The 17,987-nt window shown below is 38.8% G+C and overlaps 1 protein-coding gene across 7 annotated transcripts in view; it reads right to left on the minus strand.

Moving 5' to 3' along the window:
- TBCE (tubulin folding cofactor E) overlaps positions 1-17,987 on the minus strand; it is a 118,976-nt gene that overhangs the window by 36,933 nt on the left and 64,056 nt on the right. For all 7 annotated transcript variants that reach the window (XR_010936031.1, XR_010936032.1, XM_067711047.1 and 4 more), the window contains exon 3: positions 8,140-8,224. Coding sequence is in view for 5 of the 7 variants with exons in the window: in XM_067711047.1 (XP_067567148.1) it covers positions 8,140-8,224 (85 nt within the window). In the remaining 2 variants the exon portion in view is untranslated. The remainder of the gene's footprint in view (positions 1-8,139; positions 8,225-17,987) is intronic.

Raw genomic sequence — 17,987 nt, forward strand, 5'->3', positions numbered from 1 at the left:
AGTCAGAAGTGATGTCAGGGCAAAAAGAAGGGGCCCGGAGGTCGTGAGAACCCCCCGAGAGGGTGGTGTCCTGGAAAGCAGTGGAGACAGTGGACAACCGTGTCCAGGGCTGTGAATGCCCGGAAGGCGACAGCTGAGTTTGGCCAATGAATCTAGCAACCGGAAAGTGACCCTGCTAGAAGCAGCTGGGGTGGGGCCGTGGGACAAGCTCCAGAGAGTGAGAGGAGAGTGGGATCAGACTCCTCTCGTCCACAGGAGATCCAATGGAAAGGGGAGAGGAGGGATGGGAAGGGCAGATGTTTTAAGATGGGAGAAAGTACCAAACTTACATGAGACAAAAATAACCCAAGGGAGAGGGGGAAGTTGTCGATGCAGGAAATTAAATTCTCTGTTGCAGCAGAATCAAGTCCTGAGTCTGCCTGCTGTGATATCAGAGGATCACTGACTACCAGAAGCTGCCTAGAAAATATTTCGTTTTCTTTTCACACAGAAAAGGCTCCTAGTGTGAAAAACACAGTTCTGTTTTAACAAACACATTTCTATCACTCAGCTAAAGAGATTAAATGTAGCTAGCTTCATATATATATATATATATATATACATATATATATTTTTTTTTTTTTAAAGTTTTAATTTTCACTGCATTGGGTCTTTGTTGCTGCGCATGGGCTTTCTCTAGTTGTGGCGAGCGGGGGCTACTCTTCATTGCGGTGCACGGGCTTCTCATTGCGGTGGCTTCTCTTGTTGCGGAGCACGGGCTCTAGGCACATGGGCTTCAGTAGTTGCGGCACACGGGCTCAGTAGTTGCAGCGTGCGGGCTTAGTTGCTCTGCGGTATGTGGGATCGTCCCCGACCAGGGCTCGAACCTGAGTCCCCTGCACTGGCAGGAGGATTCTTAACCACTGTGCCACCAAGGAATTCCCTAGCCTCTTTTTTCTTTTTTTTTAAGAGTTCAAACGGATCTACCTAAGAGATTACCTAGTCTAGGACTTCTCAAACTCAACCTGAAAAGCAGTCAGTCACCTGGAAAGCTTACTGGAACCCACCCCAGGTTGTGCACGCAGTGGGACTGGGCTGGGGCCCAGGTTCTGCTGTTTAAAACAATGTGCCAGGGGATTCTGATGCAGGGGGCCCTCATGTCCCACTTTAAGAAACTCTGATCTAATCCAATCCCATTTCACTTGGGGATGTTGGGGTCACAATCACAGAGGTAGCACAGCCAAGACTCGGATTCCTGACTACCAGTGCACTATCCTTTCCTGCATTTCTGTCTCTATTCTCCTCACTACCACAAATTTTAGTAGTTATTAGATCCATCAGTAGATATTATTATTTAATGTTATTTAGTAAAGAAATATAGATCTAAAAAAGAGAAATATATATCTAACTAGATCATAATTTTAAAATATTTTTGATTACTTCAATGTGACTAAATTTCCTCTGTAATGCAATGTATTTTTTTCCCCTGCTTTTGAAAAGATTATGTTATGCCTCCAAAAGGACACACAACATAAAAAAAGTCCTGGTCTAGTGTGTATTCCACATAAGAAGTAGAATCTGAGTTGGACCTTGAAACCTGAGTAGGAGCTTGATGAAAAAGTGGTGGTACTTGTCCTACAATAAGCATCAAACAGGATCCTACATGAAAATCCCTCTGAGAATAGAGAAAGCACAGCAAAAGCAATATACTGAAAATAAGACATTTCTAGAACCATAACATTTTAACTAAAATATGTTTTAAACAAAGGTGCTTCACCCACAATGTTCGCCGCAGCACTACATTACAACAGCTAAGACATGGAATCAACCTAAATGTCCATCAGCAGATGAATGGATAAAGAAGATGTGGTGTGTATGTGTGTGTGTGTACACACACACACACAGACTGAAATATTACTCAGCTGTAAAAAAGAATGAAAATAATGCCATTTGCAGCAACATGGATGGACTTAGAGATTATCACACTAAGTGAAGTAAGCCAGACAGAGACAAATATATGATATCACTTATACATAGAATCTAAAAAAAATGATACAATGAACTTATTTACAAAACAGAAATAGACCCACAGACATAGAAAACAAACTTATGGCTGGTTACCAAAGGGGAAAGCGGGGGGGGGGGGGGGGGGAGGGATAAATTAGGAGTGTGGAATTAACATATACACACTACTATATATAAATAGATAAACAACAAGGTCCTGCTGTATGGCACAGGGAACTATACCCAATATTTTGAAATAACCTATAAGGGAAAAGAAGCTCAAAAAGATTATATATATATATAAACTGAATCGCTTTCTGTACACCTGAAACTAACACGATATTGTAAATCAACTATACTTTAAAAAAAATAAACAAACGTGTTTCTTACAAAGTAAATCACAAAGATGACTTGTAGGTTGTCTCGTTTAATTTTCCATTTTGACAGCACACAGTCCAATCTTGTGTTTACTGACAACTAAACGTTATGAATGTTAAACACTTTACATGTACAAGGCTGAACTAAATCCCAAGGTATGTTGTTAGGTGTCAGAAAAATAATTCCAGACAATTTAGAACACTCGTTTATGTACCTCCATCTATCTAAATGTATACAAACAAATGAGTTTTGCATCTAAGAGACTGTTCCTAGAGTCTCACATTTACGAAACAGGCTTTGGCTTACAAAACAGTGAAATTCCAAATTTTAGTGAAATGAAATTATGAAATTTATGAACTAGTATTAGTTTTCCTTAAAGGAGTAACACTGGGGGGTGGAAATAGAAATAGGAAAATGTATTGTTCAAATATTATGTGACTGAAATGTAAAAATAAGTATGAGAGCACAAATTTTAAAACCAGCACATTTATAATAAATGAAGAACAACAATGTAAAACAAATACCACGGTTTTCATTTCTGTCCTAAATTCATAACAGTGGTAATGAACAATGCAAGAAGAGACCTTTATTACTGTTTAGTTTCGCTGCAGGCAGAAGAAAGAAGTCAGAAATGGTGTTAGGGTGCAAAGGAGATGCTGTGCCCTTTGCAGATCAAAGGAAAACATCAAACATCAGTCTCCTCTGCAACATTCCTGGCAGGTTTCTCGGAAAAACAAACAGCCCAGCAAATAAAAAATGCTAGCTGAAGAAGTGCCCATCAATAACAGTAAATCTTCAAAGACAAACTAATAATTCAAAGATTCCACTGAGATCTTAGATTATTATCAAGATGTTGCATCTGAACACTGAAATTCTGAACCCTGCCTAAAAGAGAAAAAACTGGGGGAGGGGAGGAGTGAAGGGGGAGAGTCCAAAATGTTTTCTCTTGTAAGCATTCGGCTTGTTCAAGTTCCTGCCTCCTTCGGCCCACCAATTACATATGCAGCTAGGAAAGTCCATACATCCCAACCACGGCTCTTGCAGAAATGAAAGACTCTCACGAAGCACTATAATCAAAGTTCAGTCTGCCCAACAGAGTTGTAAGATAAAATTCAGGTGCCCAGTTAAATCTGGATTTCAGATAAACAATCTGAAATTTGTTATATACTTAAAATTTTTCATTATAAGTATATATATGATGCATGTCCCATACTTATACCAATAAATGCTTATACTGCTTATCTGAAACCCAAATTTCACCATGCATTTTGTATTTTTATTTGCTGAATCTGGCAATACTACTCAAAGGTAAAAGGGTCCCCAACAGATTCCAAAACTCCTATAGTAAGTATCTTTCTTATTGGGGCTTGTTTAGATGCTGGGAAAGACTGGGTCTCTGGGGAGTTCCTAATAAATGTCATTGACCTTGATATCCTGTTTGTTACAGGCATGCATAGAGCCTTTTCAGCAACACTGCATAACTAACCATTCACCATGAGAAGAGACATATTCACTCTAATTTAATGTATATTGCTGTAATATCTAAAGAATTGACCAGGTGAACTCATTTTCCCAACAGAAAAAAAAAAAAAAAAAGAAAAAAGCTCAGTTGATAAGCATCTTTTTGCACACTGCTTCTGAATGTCACAACTTCTATTTTGCCCTGATTCATGGGAAGCTTCCCAAAATGAAATATCTCTCTTCACCTCTTACAGAGATTCACCCTGCCTGTATCCTATCAGCACATTTAGTGATTTTTTAAAAAATTATCCTATCACTTTATACCTATACCAGAGTAGAGTGCCCTGTGCTATACAGTAGGTTCTCATTAGTTATCTCTTTTATACATAGTAGTGTATATATGTCAATCTCAATCTCCCAATCCATTCCACCCTCCAGGAGAATATTTTATACTGATGCATTAATGCTCATTTAAGAACCTCAGAAAGGGTGAGCTGTGACAGAGCGAGAGAGAGGCATAGACATATATACACTACCAAACGTAAGGTAGATAGCTAGTGGGAAGCAGCCGCGTAGCACAGGGATATCAGCTCGGTGCTTTGTGATGGCCTGGAGGGGTGGGATGGGGAGGTGGGAGGGAGGGAGACGCAAGAGGGAGGAGATATGGAAACGTGTATATGTATGGCTGATTCACTTTGTTGTAAAGCAGAAACTAACACACCATTGTAAAGTAATTATACCCCAATAAAGATGTTAAAAAAATAATAATAAAATAAAATAAAATGAAAAATAAAGTGTATTTTGGATCTGTAAAAAAAAAAAGAACCTCAGAACACTTTCCAACAATCTTATGACGCACACAGGATAAGTAAATCGAGGAGCTTCCATTTGTTAAGTTAGCCAGTGTTGTGGACATGGTTTGGACACCATGTCCCCTCTGATGCCAAGTATTAAACTCCATTCATGGTGCTGAAGAAAAGTAAGATTTTAACATTTCTTGCTCAAAAGAAAAGAGAAATCATGCAATTACTTAGAAAGGGAATATTTTCAATAAAAGCTGAGGGTAAAATACTGACCCGCACAGTTCAAAGAGTTTAGGGTACACCCTTTAGTTTAGGTTGAAAGAAAAGCGCTGGAAATCTAGGGATAAGGCAGAGAGAAATTCAAAGTTCATCACCTTAACTGAACCTCTCAACTCCCCAAAAGACAAGAGATGGAGAACAGAAGCACCTAGGAGAGACACATAACTGGTTCACAGGCATAAATTTGGGATAAACCTCTATACTACTACTGTAAACCGACAGTGTCACAAATATTAATTACAGGTAATTAATATATAACCAGGAGATTGCCATATTTACCTTAGGTTATTTAAGAGATCAGATTGAAACTAAAGAGTGACATGAAGTCCTCTGAACATGGGGGCCTTCCAAGGTAATCTGGTCCACTCCCTAAACTTCTTCTGTCGGTGTCACACCAGCTATTCAAGAAAAAATTTTACCTTATTTTTAGAGAACTACACTAAAGAGGAGTTCATTCATAGCCAGGATTTGAGCTTGACTCCAGTGTTTCGTGCTCTACTCATAACCCACTTGGTCACCAATACGTGTCATAGCCATCTCAAAGAGTCAGCGTAACGAACAAATGTGATAACACGGAAACACTGAAAGCTAACTGTGAAGACAGTTCTTCTCTGGGTTAAAGCCCATCTTATATTCTTCTTGAAGGTCGTTGTTAAAACAGAGGTTAGACCTTTGCAAATGTTATTCTATTCTAAACTGAGAAGTCTCATGAGATCAACGTGAGCTGAAGTGGTTGGGGGAAAATACACAGGGAAGAATGTATGCCCTGAGCCGGGCCTTGAAAACCACCCTGTCTGTCCCCAGGTTCTGACCTCAAGCGGCAGGACCTAACCCTGACCGGCAGGGTGTCACCCCAGCAACCTGGGACGCTGGGGAGACTCAAGAAAGCAGCTCACCAAACACCTCACTCAACACACCCTAATATCCTGCATACATAGCAGAGGCCAGCAGACTAGCCTTCATAAGACATGTGCGCCAGAGCGCATAACTACCCTGTTATACTGTGTCTAACAGGCTCAGCCACTTGACAGTAACACGTGCTTCTGAAGAGGTGGGATCCGAATTTTGCTATCAATATGACAACTTCTGACCCATTTTCCTCCTTTAAAATGGGTATACCACCTTTTTGCCATTTACCTATTTCACAAGTATAAGATGGGAACATTTATGATCTGACAACTTTAAATTGCTTTGGTTTCATGAAAATAGCATCTAAGCATTAAAAAAAATGTGTACTGTGGTAAAATACGTATCGCTATTATGACTTTCCAAGTAAAATTTGAAATGTAAAAGAAGACTCCAATGAAGTTACTAAGAGATCTGAATTGGCTTAATAACAAGTACATGTGCTATATTCTGTTTTGTCTGATTTAGAGATTCTAAGATATTGGTATAATCTTTACTAGTTGAAGCCAAGTTCGACCTAATACCAATATAAGCATTAACAACTATAAAGGATAAGGTAATTCCTTTAGTCTAGACTAGTGGTTCTCCACCACAACAGAGCTAATGCTCCCTTGTATATTGCCCCCAAAACAACGCGAAATGGAATTACTAACCCATACAGGATTTCAAAGTCAACAAAATGTCATTTCATTGAAACAAAAGTGATTTATAATAACATAACATGTATTTCAACATGTAAATGCTCAGGCATGACTGTACTAGGAAACACAACAAAGCAAGGAAATGCTTATTCCAAGGGTAAGAACCTGAACACTAAGTCTGTGCCCATCAGCACTTCAGGGCAAATCCCAGCTCTGCCAGGACTGACACAAGTCTTCATTTTCCTACTCAGAGTAACCAAGAATGAAAATATCACCATATGCAGAGACCATGAAGGACACGTAACCATGGATGATTTGGGAGGTGCTGGGGCAGGCTCCTCAGGGAACGTTCCCTCACTGGAGGTTTTGTGAGGTCATGGTCCAGGGAGGTAAGGGATCAACAGGCCAAGCTAAGAGATTTCTATTTCAACACCTCTCTAAACACATAAATTGCTCCCTTCATACTCTATGACCTCTTGACAGATTCTGAGCTGGCCTCATGCCATGTCTGTCACTACCGCTGGCCTCTAGGAACATGCCAATTCTTCTTCTATCCTGACTTCCCAAAACTACAGAATGCTCGACTAGGAAACTTATTTTGCTATTATCTGATTTTGACCTTCATTTTAGAGGTTAGTAAATTTAGTCTGATTTAAGGTCATAAAGATTGTTAAAAGCAAAGCTAGAGGCCTCTTGATTACCAGGCCAGGAGTGTGTTCACTGTACCACATTTAAAGAATGATAAGCTTAATAATAACAGATTCTTCCGAGAAACTGAAACTTAGGGAAAACAAACAACAACAAAAATTTGAAAGATAGACTGCCTGAAATTCCCCTCCATCCTTTTCAGAGCTTCACATAGTTTCTCTGAAATCAAGCAGGTAAAAATATTAGTAGATATGCACTATAATGTGTAATTCTTTTCATGATAAGAGCTTTATTTTATTTTATTTTTTAAATAAATTTATTTATTTTATTTATTTATTTTTGGCTGCGTTGGGTCTTCGTTGCTGCGTGCGGGCTTTCTCTAGTTGTGGCAAGCGGGGGCTACTCTTTGTTGTGGTGTGTGGGCTTCTCATTGCAGTGGCTTCTCTTGTTGTGGACCACGGGCTCTAGGAGCGTGGGCTTCAGTAGTTGTGGCACGCAAGCTCAGTAGTTGTGGCACACAGGCTTAGTTGCTCTACAGCATGTGGGCTCTTCCCAGACCAGGGCTTGAACCCGTGTCTCCTGCATTAGCAGGCAGATTCCTAACCACTGCACCACCAGGGAAGCCCAAGAGCTTTTTTTAAAATAGTGGCCTAGCATGCCACTGTTTGGATGTTCTGTATTTTGCTTAATCAACTGCTTTTATTGGATATCTAGGCTATTCCTCTTCTAGTATTCACTCAGTGGGTAGTAAATAGTTAATGAATCAATGAGAAATGTTTGGATCCATACAATTAAAAAAAAAACTGTCACAAAACAAAAACACAAAAAAGGACAAAGAAAGCAATCCCACTTGCAAGGTTAAGACTGAGAATTTTAAAAACAAGGAAAAAAACTCTACAAATAGAATTGTCTTTTTAGAATACACCAAATTCTACATTATAACTACCCTAACAGTCAAACATGTCTTCTTCTCCATCCCCCCTTATTCAGCTATTTAACATTCTCCTAGATAACCATGCCAATTCGCAATGGAAAATTACCTGCATTTAAAATACACAGTCCCTTCGTGGCTTCCATCATGCTTTCCCCTCTCAGGACTGTCCCATTCTACTCCTAACCAGAGTCCTGGAAGAACAAGAAAAACAAAATGAGCATTAAATTAGGACACAGGTGATGCTCCATTTTTCTGCAAGGAAACACAGTTTGCAATGGAAACCACAGCACACAGACACCACTGGGGGAGAAAGAAATGTCTTTAGGAAAAGACAAGTCAACCTCAGACTCAGAACTTAATCAGCAAATGCAATAGCAAGTTTGGTTCAAAAAGCCAACAAAAACCACAACTGCAGAAAACAACAGTAGCTCAAATTTACAGACAGAAAGTAGAATGGTGGTTGCCAGGAGCTAAGGGGAGGGGAGAATGGGGAGTTCTTGTTTAATGGGTACAGAGTTTCAGTTTTGCAAAATGAAGAGTCCTGGAGATGGATGGTGGTGATAACTATGACAATGTTACCGTACTTAATATCACTGAACTATACACTTAAAAGTGGTAAAATGGTAAGTTTAGTTATGTATAACTTACCACAATTAAAAAAAATATATATATATATATACACACACACACATATATAAGATATCTCTTTCAAAGCACCAGAGAGCTAACAAGGCACTGAAGAATTACAAAATTCTTTTTTGTAATTGAATTTGTAATTGAATTACAAAATTCAATTACAAAATTGTAATTACAAAATTACAAAATCTGAGAGAAAAGGGAAACCCAGAGTTAAACGAAGTCTTAAAGCAAATTTTTCCCCTCAAGGCATCTGCTGATTCTGGTAGAAAAGGCTGAAAAGCTAAAATGCTGAACAGGGCTTTGGCCAGAGCTTTTGAGGGACTAAGAGGTCAATAATGAAAATTACAGCCTCCCAAGGAAGATGGAGGTTGCAAGAAACTCTCTAGGTTTCGTACTGGAGCTTGAAATGCCTTGATTTTAAGAGTTAGGAAGGAACCAACTCTAAACAGACGAGCCGTTGAAGGGACTGAAGGTCAACTTCAAATAATCTCATTCCCAGATTTGTTTAAGTGATCTGGGATTGCCAGGGACCCTCGCCATCTGCCAGAGTTAACTTCAGTCCTCTCTGGAGGAAGCTAACACCATTGCAAAGCTCAAATTATAACTCTTCATAATCAATACCTGGCACTCAAACAGAAACCACCAAGCATAGAAAAAGATAAGCATCTATGACTGAAAACCAAGAAAAACAACAGCCAACAGCAGCAGATCCACTGGGCATCTGCATAACAGAGTTTTACGTATGTTTAATATTTTCAGGAAAACAAAAGATAAAATTGAGAACTTCAGCAGAAATATTTTTAAACTTTTTTCAAACCCTAAATGGAAATTCTGGAACTGAAAAATTCAATAATTCAAATTATAATTCAACGGATAGTTTTTTTACAATAGATTATACATAATTTTTTTAAAAAACAGGTGAGAAAAAAATATATACAGAACATAGCACAGTAATAAGTGATGAAAAACAGACTAGCATGTAAGAGACGTAGAGAATACAACGAAAAGGTCTACCATGTATATAGAACTGGAGCCCCCAAAAAGAGAGTAGGGAGAGATTGTGGAAAGAGCAATCTCTGAAGAAATAATGACTGAGACTATTACAAAACTAAAGAAAGGCATCAAGCCACACATTTAAGAAGGTCTAAGAAAAATAAACAGTACAAATGCAAGACAAACAAAAAACAACCACAAAAAAAAGAGAAAACAAAACAAAGCAAAACCAAACTCCACCAGTTGCCATATAACAAAGACAGAGAAAAATCTTAAAACAGCTCGGGGTGAGGGAGAGGAAACAGATTATCTCCAAAGGAAAACAACCAGAAATAGTTGACTGACTTCTCCATAGAAACAGTAAAAGCCAGAACGATAAATGAATAATATCTTCAAAATACTGGGGGAAAAAAAAAGTTAAAAACAAACAAACAAAAACACCCTGGCAATCTGGAACACTGTAATTGGTGAAAATATCCTTCAAAAAAGTAAGCAAGGGGCCCTGAATACCCAAAACAATCTTGAAAAACAGTAACAAAGTCAGAGGGCTTATACTTTCCAATTTCAAAACTTGCTACAAAGCTACTGTAATCAAAAAAGTGTGTTACTGTCATAAGGCTCAGATCAAAGGAGTAGAGTTGAGAATCCAGAAATAAACCCATACATGGTCAACTGGTTTTTGACAGAAGTGTCAAGTCAACTCAACAGGAAAGAACAGTCTTTTCAACAAATGGTGCTGAGACAACTAGATACCCACATGCAAAAGAATGAATTTGGACACCCAACTCTCAAAATAGATTAAAAAAACCTCTTAGAAGAAAACTTTATTTCTAAGGATTTATTTCTAATCCTAAAACTTAAGGATAAATCTATAAAGCCATGGATTTGGCACTGGATTCTTAGATATGGCACCAAAAGATCAAGCAACAAAAGAAAAAAACATAAATTGGACTTCATAAAATTTAAACTTTTTTTTTTTTTTTTTTTGTGGTACGTGGGCCTCTCACAACAGTGGCCTCTCCTGTTGCGGAGCACAGGCTCCGGACATGCAGGCTCAGCGGCCATGCCTCAGGGGCCCAGCCGCTCTGTGGCATGTGGGATCCTCCCGGACCGGGGCACGAACCTATGTCCCCTGCATCGGCAGGCAGACTCTCAACCACTGCGCCACCAGGGAAGCCCAAAATTTAAACACTTTTGTACATCAAAGGCCATTAACAGAAATGGGTGAAAAATGTACCACTCTGGTGGGAGATGTTGATAATGGGAGAGGTTATGCATGTGTGGGGGCAGGAGGTATATGGGAAATCTCTGTACCTTCCACTCAACTTCCTTGTGAACCTAAAGCTATTCTAAAAAACAAAGTCTACTTTTAAAAGGTTAAAATGGTGTGTAATTGATAAAAATATCAGATCACTATGTTGCACACCTGAAACTAATATAATGTTTTAAGTCAACTATACTTCAATAAAAAGACTAAAATGGTAAATTTTATGTTACATATATTTTATAACAATTTTACAGTTTTAATGGGAAAAATGGGTAAAATGGCAAATTTTGTTTTATATATATGTAACCATAACTAAACAAAAATTTTTTTTAAGGCAACATAATGGCAACTTCAACAAAGAAATATCGACAAGGGTGATCTTCAAGGAAAAAGAAAATTATCCCAGAAGGAAGCCTGAGGATACAGAGGGGAATGAAGGGCAACAAAATGGTAAATATATGGTAAGTCTAAATTAATACTGAAATACGAAATAACAGTAATATTATCTCTTTGGGTTTAAAATACACACAGATTGGGCTTCCCTGGTGGCGCAGTGGTTAAGAATCTGCCTGCCAATGCAGGGTACACAGGTACGAGCCCTGGTCTGGGAAGATCCCACATGCCACACAGCAACTACGCCCATGTGCCACAACTACTGAGCCTGCGCTCTAGAGACTGCGAGCCACAACTACTGAGCCCGTGTATCGGAACTACTGAAGCCCATGCGCCTACAGCCCGTGTTCCACAACAAGAGAAGCCACTGCAATGAGAAGCCCACGCACCACAACGAAGAGTAGCCCCTGCTTGCCGCAACTAGAGAAAGCCCATGCACAGTAACAAAGACCCAACACAGCCAAAAATAAAATAAATTAAAAAAAATTTTTTAGTAAGATAAAATACACAGATTAAAATATCCAACGTGTGGATAAGGAAGAAGGTAGGTGGAATTAATGTTCAAGAGTTCTAACGTCTTTGCATGAGTCCAGGAAGAGGTAAAATTACTAATTTTTATTAGGCTTTTATAATTCAAAGACGTATGTTTTATTTTAATCTCTAGGGTAACCACTAAATAATAAAAATGTATAAATACCAAATTAATAGAGGGAAATTTTAAACTAATCAATCCAGTGAAAGAAAAAAAAAGCAATAAAGAGCATAGGCAAGACAAATTAGAAAGTAAATAATTAGATGGTAGACATAAACCCAAATTACCAACAATTAAATAAAACCATAATGGACTAAATATTCTAGTTAAAAGCGAGCTTGCAAAAACTGTCCTCGGGATTTTGATAGGGATAGCCACTGAATCTGTAGATTGCTATGGGTAGTATTGACATTTTAATAATATTAACTCTTCAAATCCATGAACATGGGATGTCTTTCTATTTATTTATGTCTTCTTTAATTTCTTTCAACAGTGCATTATAGTTTTCATTGTACAAATCTTTTACCTCCTTGGTTAATTTTTAAGTATATCATTATTTTTGATGTGGTATAAACATACAATGCAGTATTATTCAGCCTTAAAAAGGAAGGAAATTTTAACACATGCTACAGCATGGATGAACCCTGAGGACATTATACTAAGTGAAGTCATCCAGTCACAAAAGGACAAATGCTGTATGATTCCATCTATATGAGGTACTTAGAGTAGTCAAATTCATGGAGACAGAAAGTAGAATGTAGTTGCCAGGGACTGGGGGAGGGGAGAATGGGAAACTAACGTGTAATGAGTATGAAGGTTCAGTTCGAGAAGATAAAAAAGGTTTTGGAGATGGATGACGATGGTGGTTGCACAATATGAATGTACCTAATGCCACTGAACAGTACACTTAAAAAATGTGAAAAATGTAACTTTTATGTTATGTGTATTTTACCACAACAAAAAATAAATAAAAATTTAAAAACTGAAATCAGAGTAGGTTCTCTCAACACAGTGGAATTCAGCTGGAAGTCAATAACACAGAACTCATTAGAAAAGCCTCATATATTTAGAAATTAAGGAATATCATTCCAAATTACCTTGCATCAAAAAAGAAAGCACAATGTCAATTAGAAAATCCTTTGAACCAAATCATAATGAAAACGCTACATGTCAAAATGTGGGGAATGCAGCTAAAGTTGCATTTTGAGAGAAACTTACAGACTTATATGTATACGTTAGGTTCAAGACGGAAAACAATCATCTGTCTCAAAATGTTAAGGGGAGAAAAACAAGTTAATTAAACCTACAGAAAGTAAAAGGAAGTAAATAATAAGGAGTGAAAATTAATAGGACAGGAAAATAAGTAAGACAGTTCTCTGCCCCAAAACATCTTAAAGTTTTCTAATAGGGACAGATGTGTAAACTAACAGTCATTATATTAAGAATCAGTCTTGGAGTAAAAGTAAATTCAGGTGTTATGGGAGCACCGATAAGAAGACAAGTTAATATTGCTGGGAGTAGTTATGGGAAAGACATACAGAGGTAGTAACACTTGAGGTCAGCCTTGAAGAGAAAATATGCCAGGTGAAGGCATAGTGTGAGATTTCATAATCTGTTTAGAGGACCTCAAAAAATCCTGAGTAGCGAGAGCTAAAAGTGTTGCCCAGAGGTTGCACAGGAGCACGTAGTTCAGGAGAAAAAACTAAAGGTGTTAAAAGAGATTGCGCCCAACTGTGTCAAAGAGGTTGCAACGTGGTAAAAGCTTTAACTTTATCCTGCTTCTCCAGAGAACCCTTTGTAATAAGCATAGAGAAAAGAAGACATACAGATGGCCAATAGGCACATAAAAAGATGCTCATCATCTAATTATTAGAGAAATGCAAATCAAAACTACAATGAGGTACCACCTCACACCAGTCACAATGGACACCATTAAAAAGTCTACAAATAATAAATGCTGGAAAGGGTGTGGAGAAAAGGGAACCCTCTTACACTGTTGGTGGGAATGTAAACTGGTTCAGCCACTATGGAGAACAGTATGGAGGTTCCTCAAAAAAACTAAAAATAGAGTTACCTTATGACCCAGCAATTCCACTCCTGGGCATATACCTGGATAAAACTATAATTCCAAAAGATACATGCACCCCAATGTGCACAGCAGCACTATTTACAAGAGCTAAGACATGGAAGCAACCTAGATGTCCATCAACAGATGAATGGAAAAAGAAGATATGGTACATATATACAATGGACTATTACTCAGTCATTAAAAAGAATGAAATAATGCCATTTGCAACAACATGGATAGACCTAGAAATTATCACACTAAGTGAAGTCAGACGGAGAAAGACAAATACCATATTATATCACTTATATGTGGAATCTAAAACATTGATATGACACAAATGAACATATCTACGAAACAGAAACAGACTCACAAACATAGAGAACAGACTTGTGGTTGCCAAGGGAGTGGGGGTAGGGAAAGACTGGGAGTTTGGGATTAGCAGATGCAAACTATTATATATAGAATGGATAAACAACAAAGTCCTACTATATAATACGGGGAACTATATTCAATATCCTGTGATGAACCATAATGGAAAAGAATATGAAAAAGAATATATATATGTATAACTGAATCACTTTACTGTATAGCAGAAATTAACACAACATTGTAAATCAACTATACTTCAATAAAATTTTTTTAAAAAAGCATGGAGAAACATGACCTCAATTTTAAAGGTAAAAACTGAAGCTTGGGGAAAATATGTGACTTGTTAAAGGGAAAACTCTGTTTCTTCCACTCATCTCACAACACTTCTGACACCAGATGTGTGGGTTTTTCCACACCAAGAGATTCTCCAGTTCTTGGTGGACGGGGTAGGGTGCTGCAATTCAACTCAATTCTGACACGGACTGCCTGGAGTTAGTGCAGACCCCTAGGTTAAGGGCTTAGTCCCACAAGATTGCCCCCGCTTGAGACGCCAGTCTCAGGTCCCAGGTTGTCACTTGTACTTCTCACCAACAGCCTATAAATCAGGGGTCTCCACATTCCTTCCTAAAAATTCCTAATTTGCTAGAACGGCTCAGAGAACTCAGGGAAACACTTACGCTTACCAGTTTATTATAACGGATATAATAAAGGAGGCAGATGAAGAGGTACATAGGGCAAGGTCCGGAAAAGTCCTGCGTGCAGGAGTCTCTCCCTGTGGAGTTTGGGGCACCACCCTCTCAGCATGTAGAAGGGCTCACCAACCTGGAAGCTCTCCAAATACATAGTTTAGGGATTTTCATGGAGACTTCATCATGTAGGCATGATTGATTACTAACTCTATCTCCAATCCTCTTCCCTCCCCAGAAGATAGGAATGAGACTGAAAGTTGCAGCCTCCTAATCATGCTGTGGTCTTTCTGGTGACTAGTCCCCAGTCTGATGCTATCTAGGGGATTTCATCAGTCTGGAGATTCCAAGGGCCTTAAATGCTCTTGTGTCAGGAACTGAGATCAAAGACCAAATATGAGAATGAAAGAGGCTCCTGGCATCCCCACACTCAGGAAATTAAATGGGTTTTAGGAGCTCTGTGTCAGGAACCTGATGCAGAGACCAATACCTATTTCTTATTGTCACAACTGCCAAAATAACACAGCCAAAAAGAACCAGATCCTGTACTAGCACACACACAATTCTTTTGTGTCCTAATCCACTTTTTCTTTTTTAAATTTATTTATTTTTGGCTGCGTTGGGTCTTCGTTGCTGTGCACAGGCTTTCTCTAGTTGCAGTGAGCAGGGGCTTGTCTTTGTTGCGGTGCACAGGCTTCTCATTGTGGTGGCTTCTCTTGTTGCAGAGCCCGGGCTCTGGGTGCACAGCCTCAGTAGTTGTAGCTCACGGGCTCTAGAGCACAGGCTCAGTAGTTGTGGCACAAGGGCTTAGTTGCTCCGTGACATGTGGGATCTTCCCAGACCAGGGCTCGAACCCGTGTCCCCCACATTGGCAGGCAGATTCTTAACCACTGCGCCACCAGGGAAGCCCTAATCCACTTTTTATCAAACAAATGCCTTTAGATAAGAAGTAAATACAGTAATGTTATTCATCATAAAAGCCATCAGAATGAGTTAAGTTGATGGCTATCACCAAGAAGAATGCACAACACAAGGCCATTCTTCCACAATACAAAGAACAAGTCACAACTCAAGCTAACACAGGTGGAAAAAGCAAGGCCAGCATTCAGTTGTGATGAGCTGTAACTCTGATGAAGAATAACTATTGTTTGGCAAGGTATTACCCAGGAGCCAGTGCATTAAAGACAGAGTAGCAAGCAGAGAAATCAGTGTAGTACATTTGAGAGAGCAGAGAGGAGTGGTAGCTGGGCAGGACTTCCTCATCAGTTAGCTCCCAAGAGTGTAAGATCCGGCTCTGCCTTCTACATGCCAGGGGTGATAAGACCTTGATTAGCCACAGTCTAGTAAATTCAAATGCACAAAAGATTGAAGCAGACACGAGAATATAAGCTTATTAATTTACAATGATAAATAAAACTGTCACACACAAGCCTAAATCTCTTGACTAACATGAGGACTCCATTCTCTTCCAGGACATCAAGACACATGAAAAACCAGTTGTAATCAGACCCAACCTCACTGAAATCACAAGATTTAAAAATAATGACTCCAACAGCCCAGCAGTCACACTCCTTGGTATTTACCTAAATGGGTTTAAACTTATGTCTACACAAAAGCCTGCACACAGATGTTTACAGAAGCTTTATTCATAATGGCCAAAACTTGGACACATGGACAAATATTCCATCTAGACAATGGAATATTATTTACTGCTAAAAAGAAATGAGCTCTCAAGACATGAAAAGACATGGAGGAAAATTCAATGCAGATTACTAAGTGAAAAAAGGCAATGTGAAAAGGCTACATATAGTAGAATTCCAACTCTATGAATTTCTGGAAAAGGCAAAACTATGGAGACAGTAAAAAGATCCATGATTACCACAGCTTAGGGGTGGAGAGAGGAATGAATAAGCAGAGCACAGGAGATTTCTAAGCCAGTGAACTATTCCATGTGATATTATAATAGTGGACAAACGTCACTGAACACTTGTCAAAACCCAAAGAATGTACGACAGCAAGAGTGAACTCTAATATAAGTGAGGGACTCTGGGTGATGGAGATGTGTCAGTTTAGGCTCATCCACTGTAACAGATGTACTGCTCTGGAGCTGGGTGTTGATAGCGGGGAGGCTGTGCTGTTGTGGGCACTCTCTGTACTTTCTGCTCACTTTTTCTGTGAATCTAAATTGCTCTAAAAAGTGGACTATTTAAAAATAATAATAACTCCATATATATGACCAATATATTCTACTCCTGTAAACATACTAGCACGAGAAGCCACACCATAACTCAGGAGATTGCTTGGTGAGCATGAAATACAAACTAAAATTCGATAAATGGAATATTTAATGGTGTTTGGTAAAAGTATCTAGACCTGTCTATCTCATAAGGTCAGTAACCTTAACAGTGAGATAGGAATCATCTCAAGTCCAGTGGCTATAACTCCTGGATCCACCTCCACTCTAGGGCTGTGCCAGGGATACGGTCCCTTTGCCTTCCCTCTTCGAAGTCTAAGATGGGTACTGTCAACATCTGCCTTGGCGATTCTTTTGTCCTGACTTCCTCCTGATATAACTGACACTTGTTTTTTTGCTTTAAAGATACATGACTACACTCAAGTCATCCAAGTGAGAAATTCAGAGAACCTTCCACCTCCATTGAGTGATGTTGCTAATCTGATTCACTGTTGATCTTCACAAAATTACTCTCAGGGAGAGTACCAGCTTAGTGCCTCCAAATACTGTCCACAGCTCATAGCTGAAACAAAGTCAAAGTTTCAATCCTCCAACAGCTGGAATCACTTTACTACACGATTAGTCTAAAAAACCTTGGGGTCTTTGAAATTATGAAGTAGGTTATTTTTAACACTACCCTAGGCAGTCTTAGGAATATTCCAGTGCCTCCTGGAGGCGCTCTTGCTGTTAATCTGTAGCTTGAGAATGTCCTTAAAAGATTTACAATAACATACAATTTTAAAAAACTTAAGGGGAGAGGGCTCCAATCAAGAT

The sequence above is a fragment of the Pseudorca crassidens genome, chromosome 16 (assembly GCF_039906515.1).
Source record: "Pseudorca crassidens isolate mPseCra1 chromosome 16, mPseCra1.hap1, whole genome shotgun sequence".
NCBI lineage: Eukaryota > Metazoa > Chordata > Mammalia > Artiodactyla > Delphinidae > Pseudorca > Pseudorca crassidens.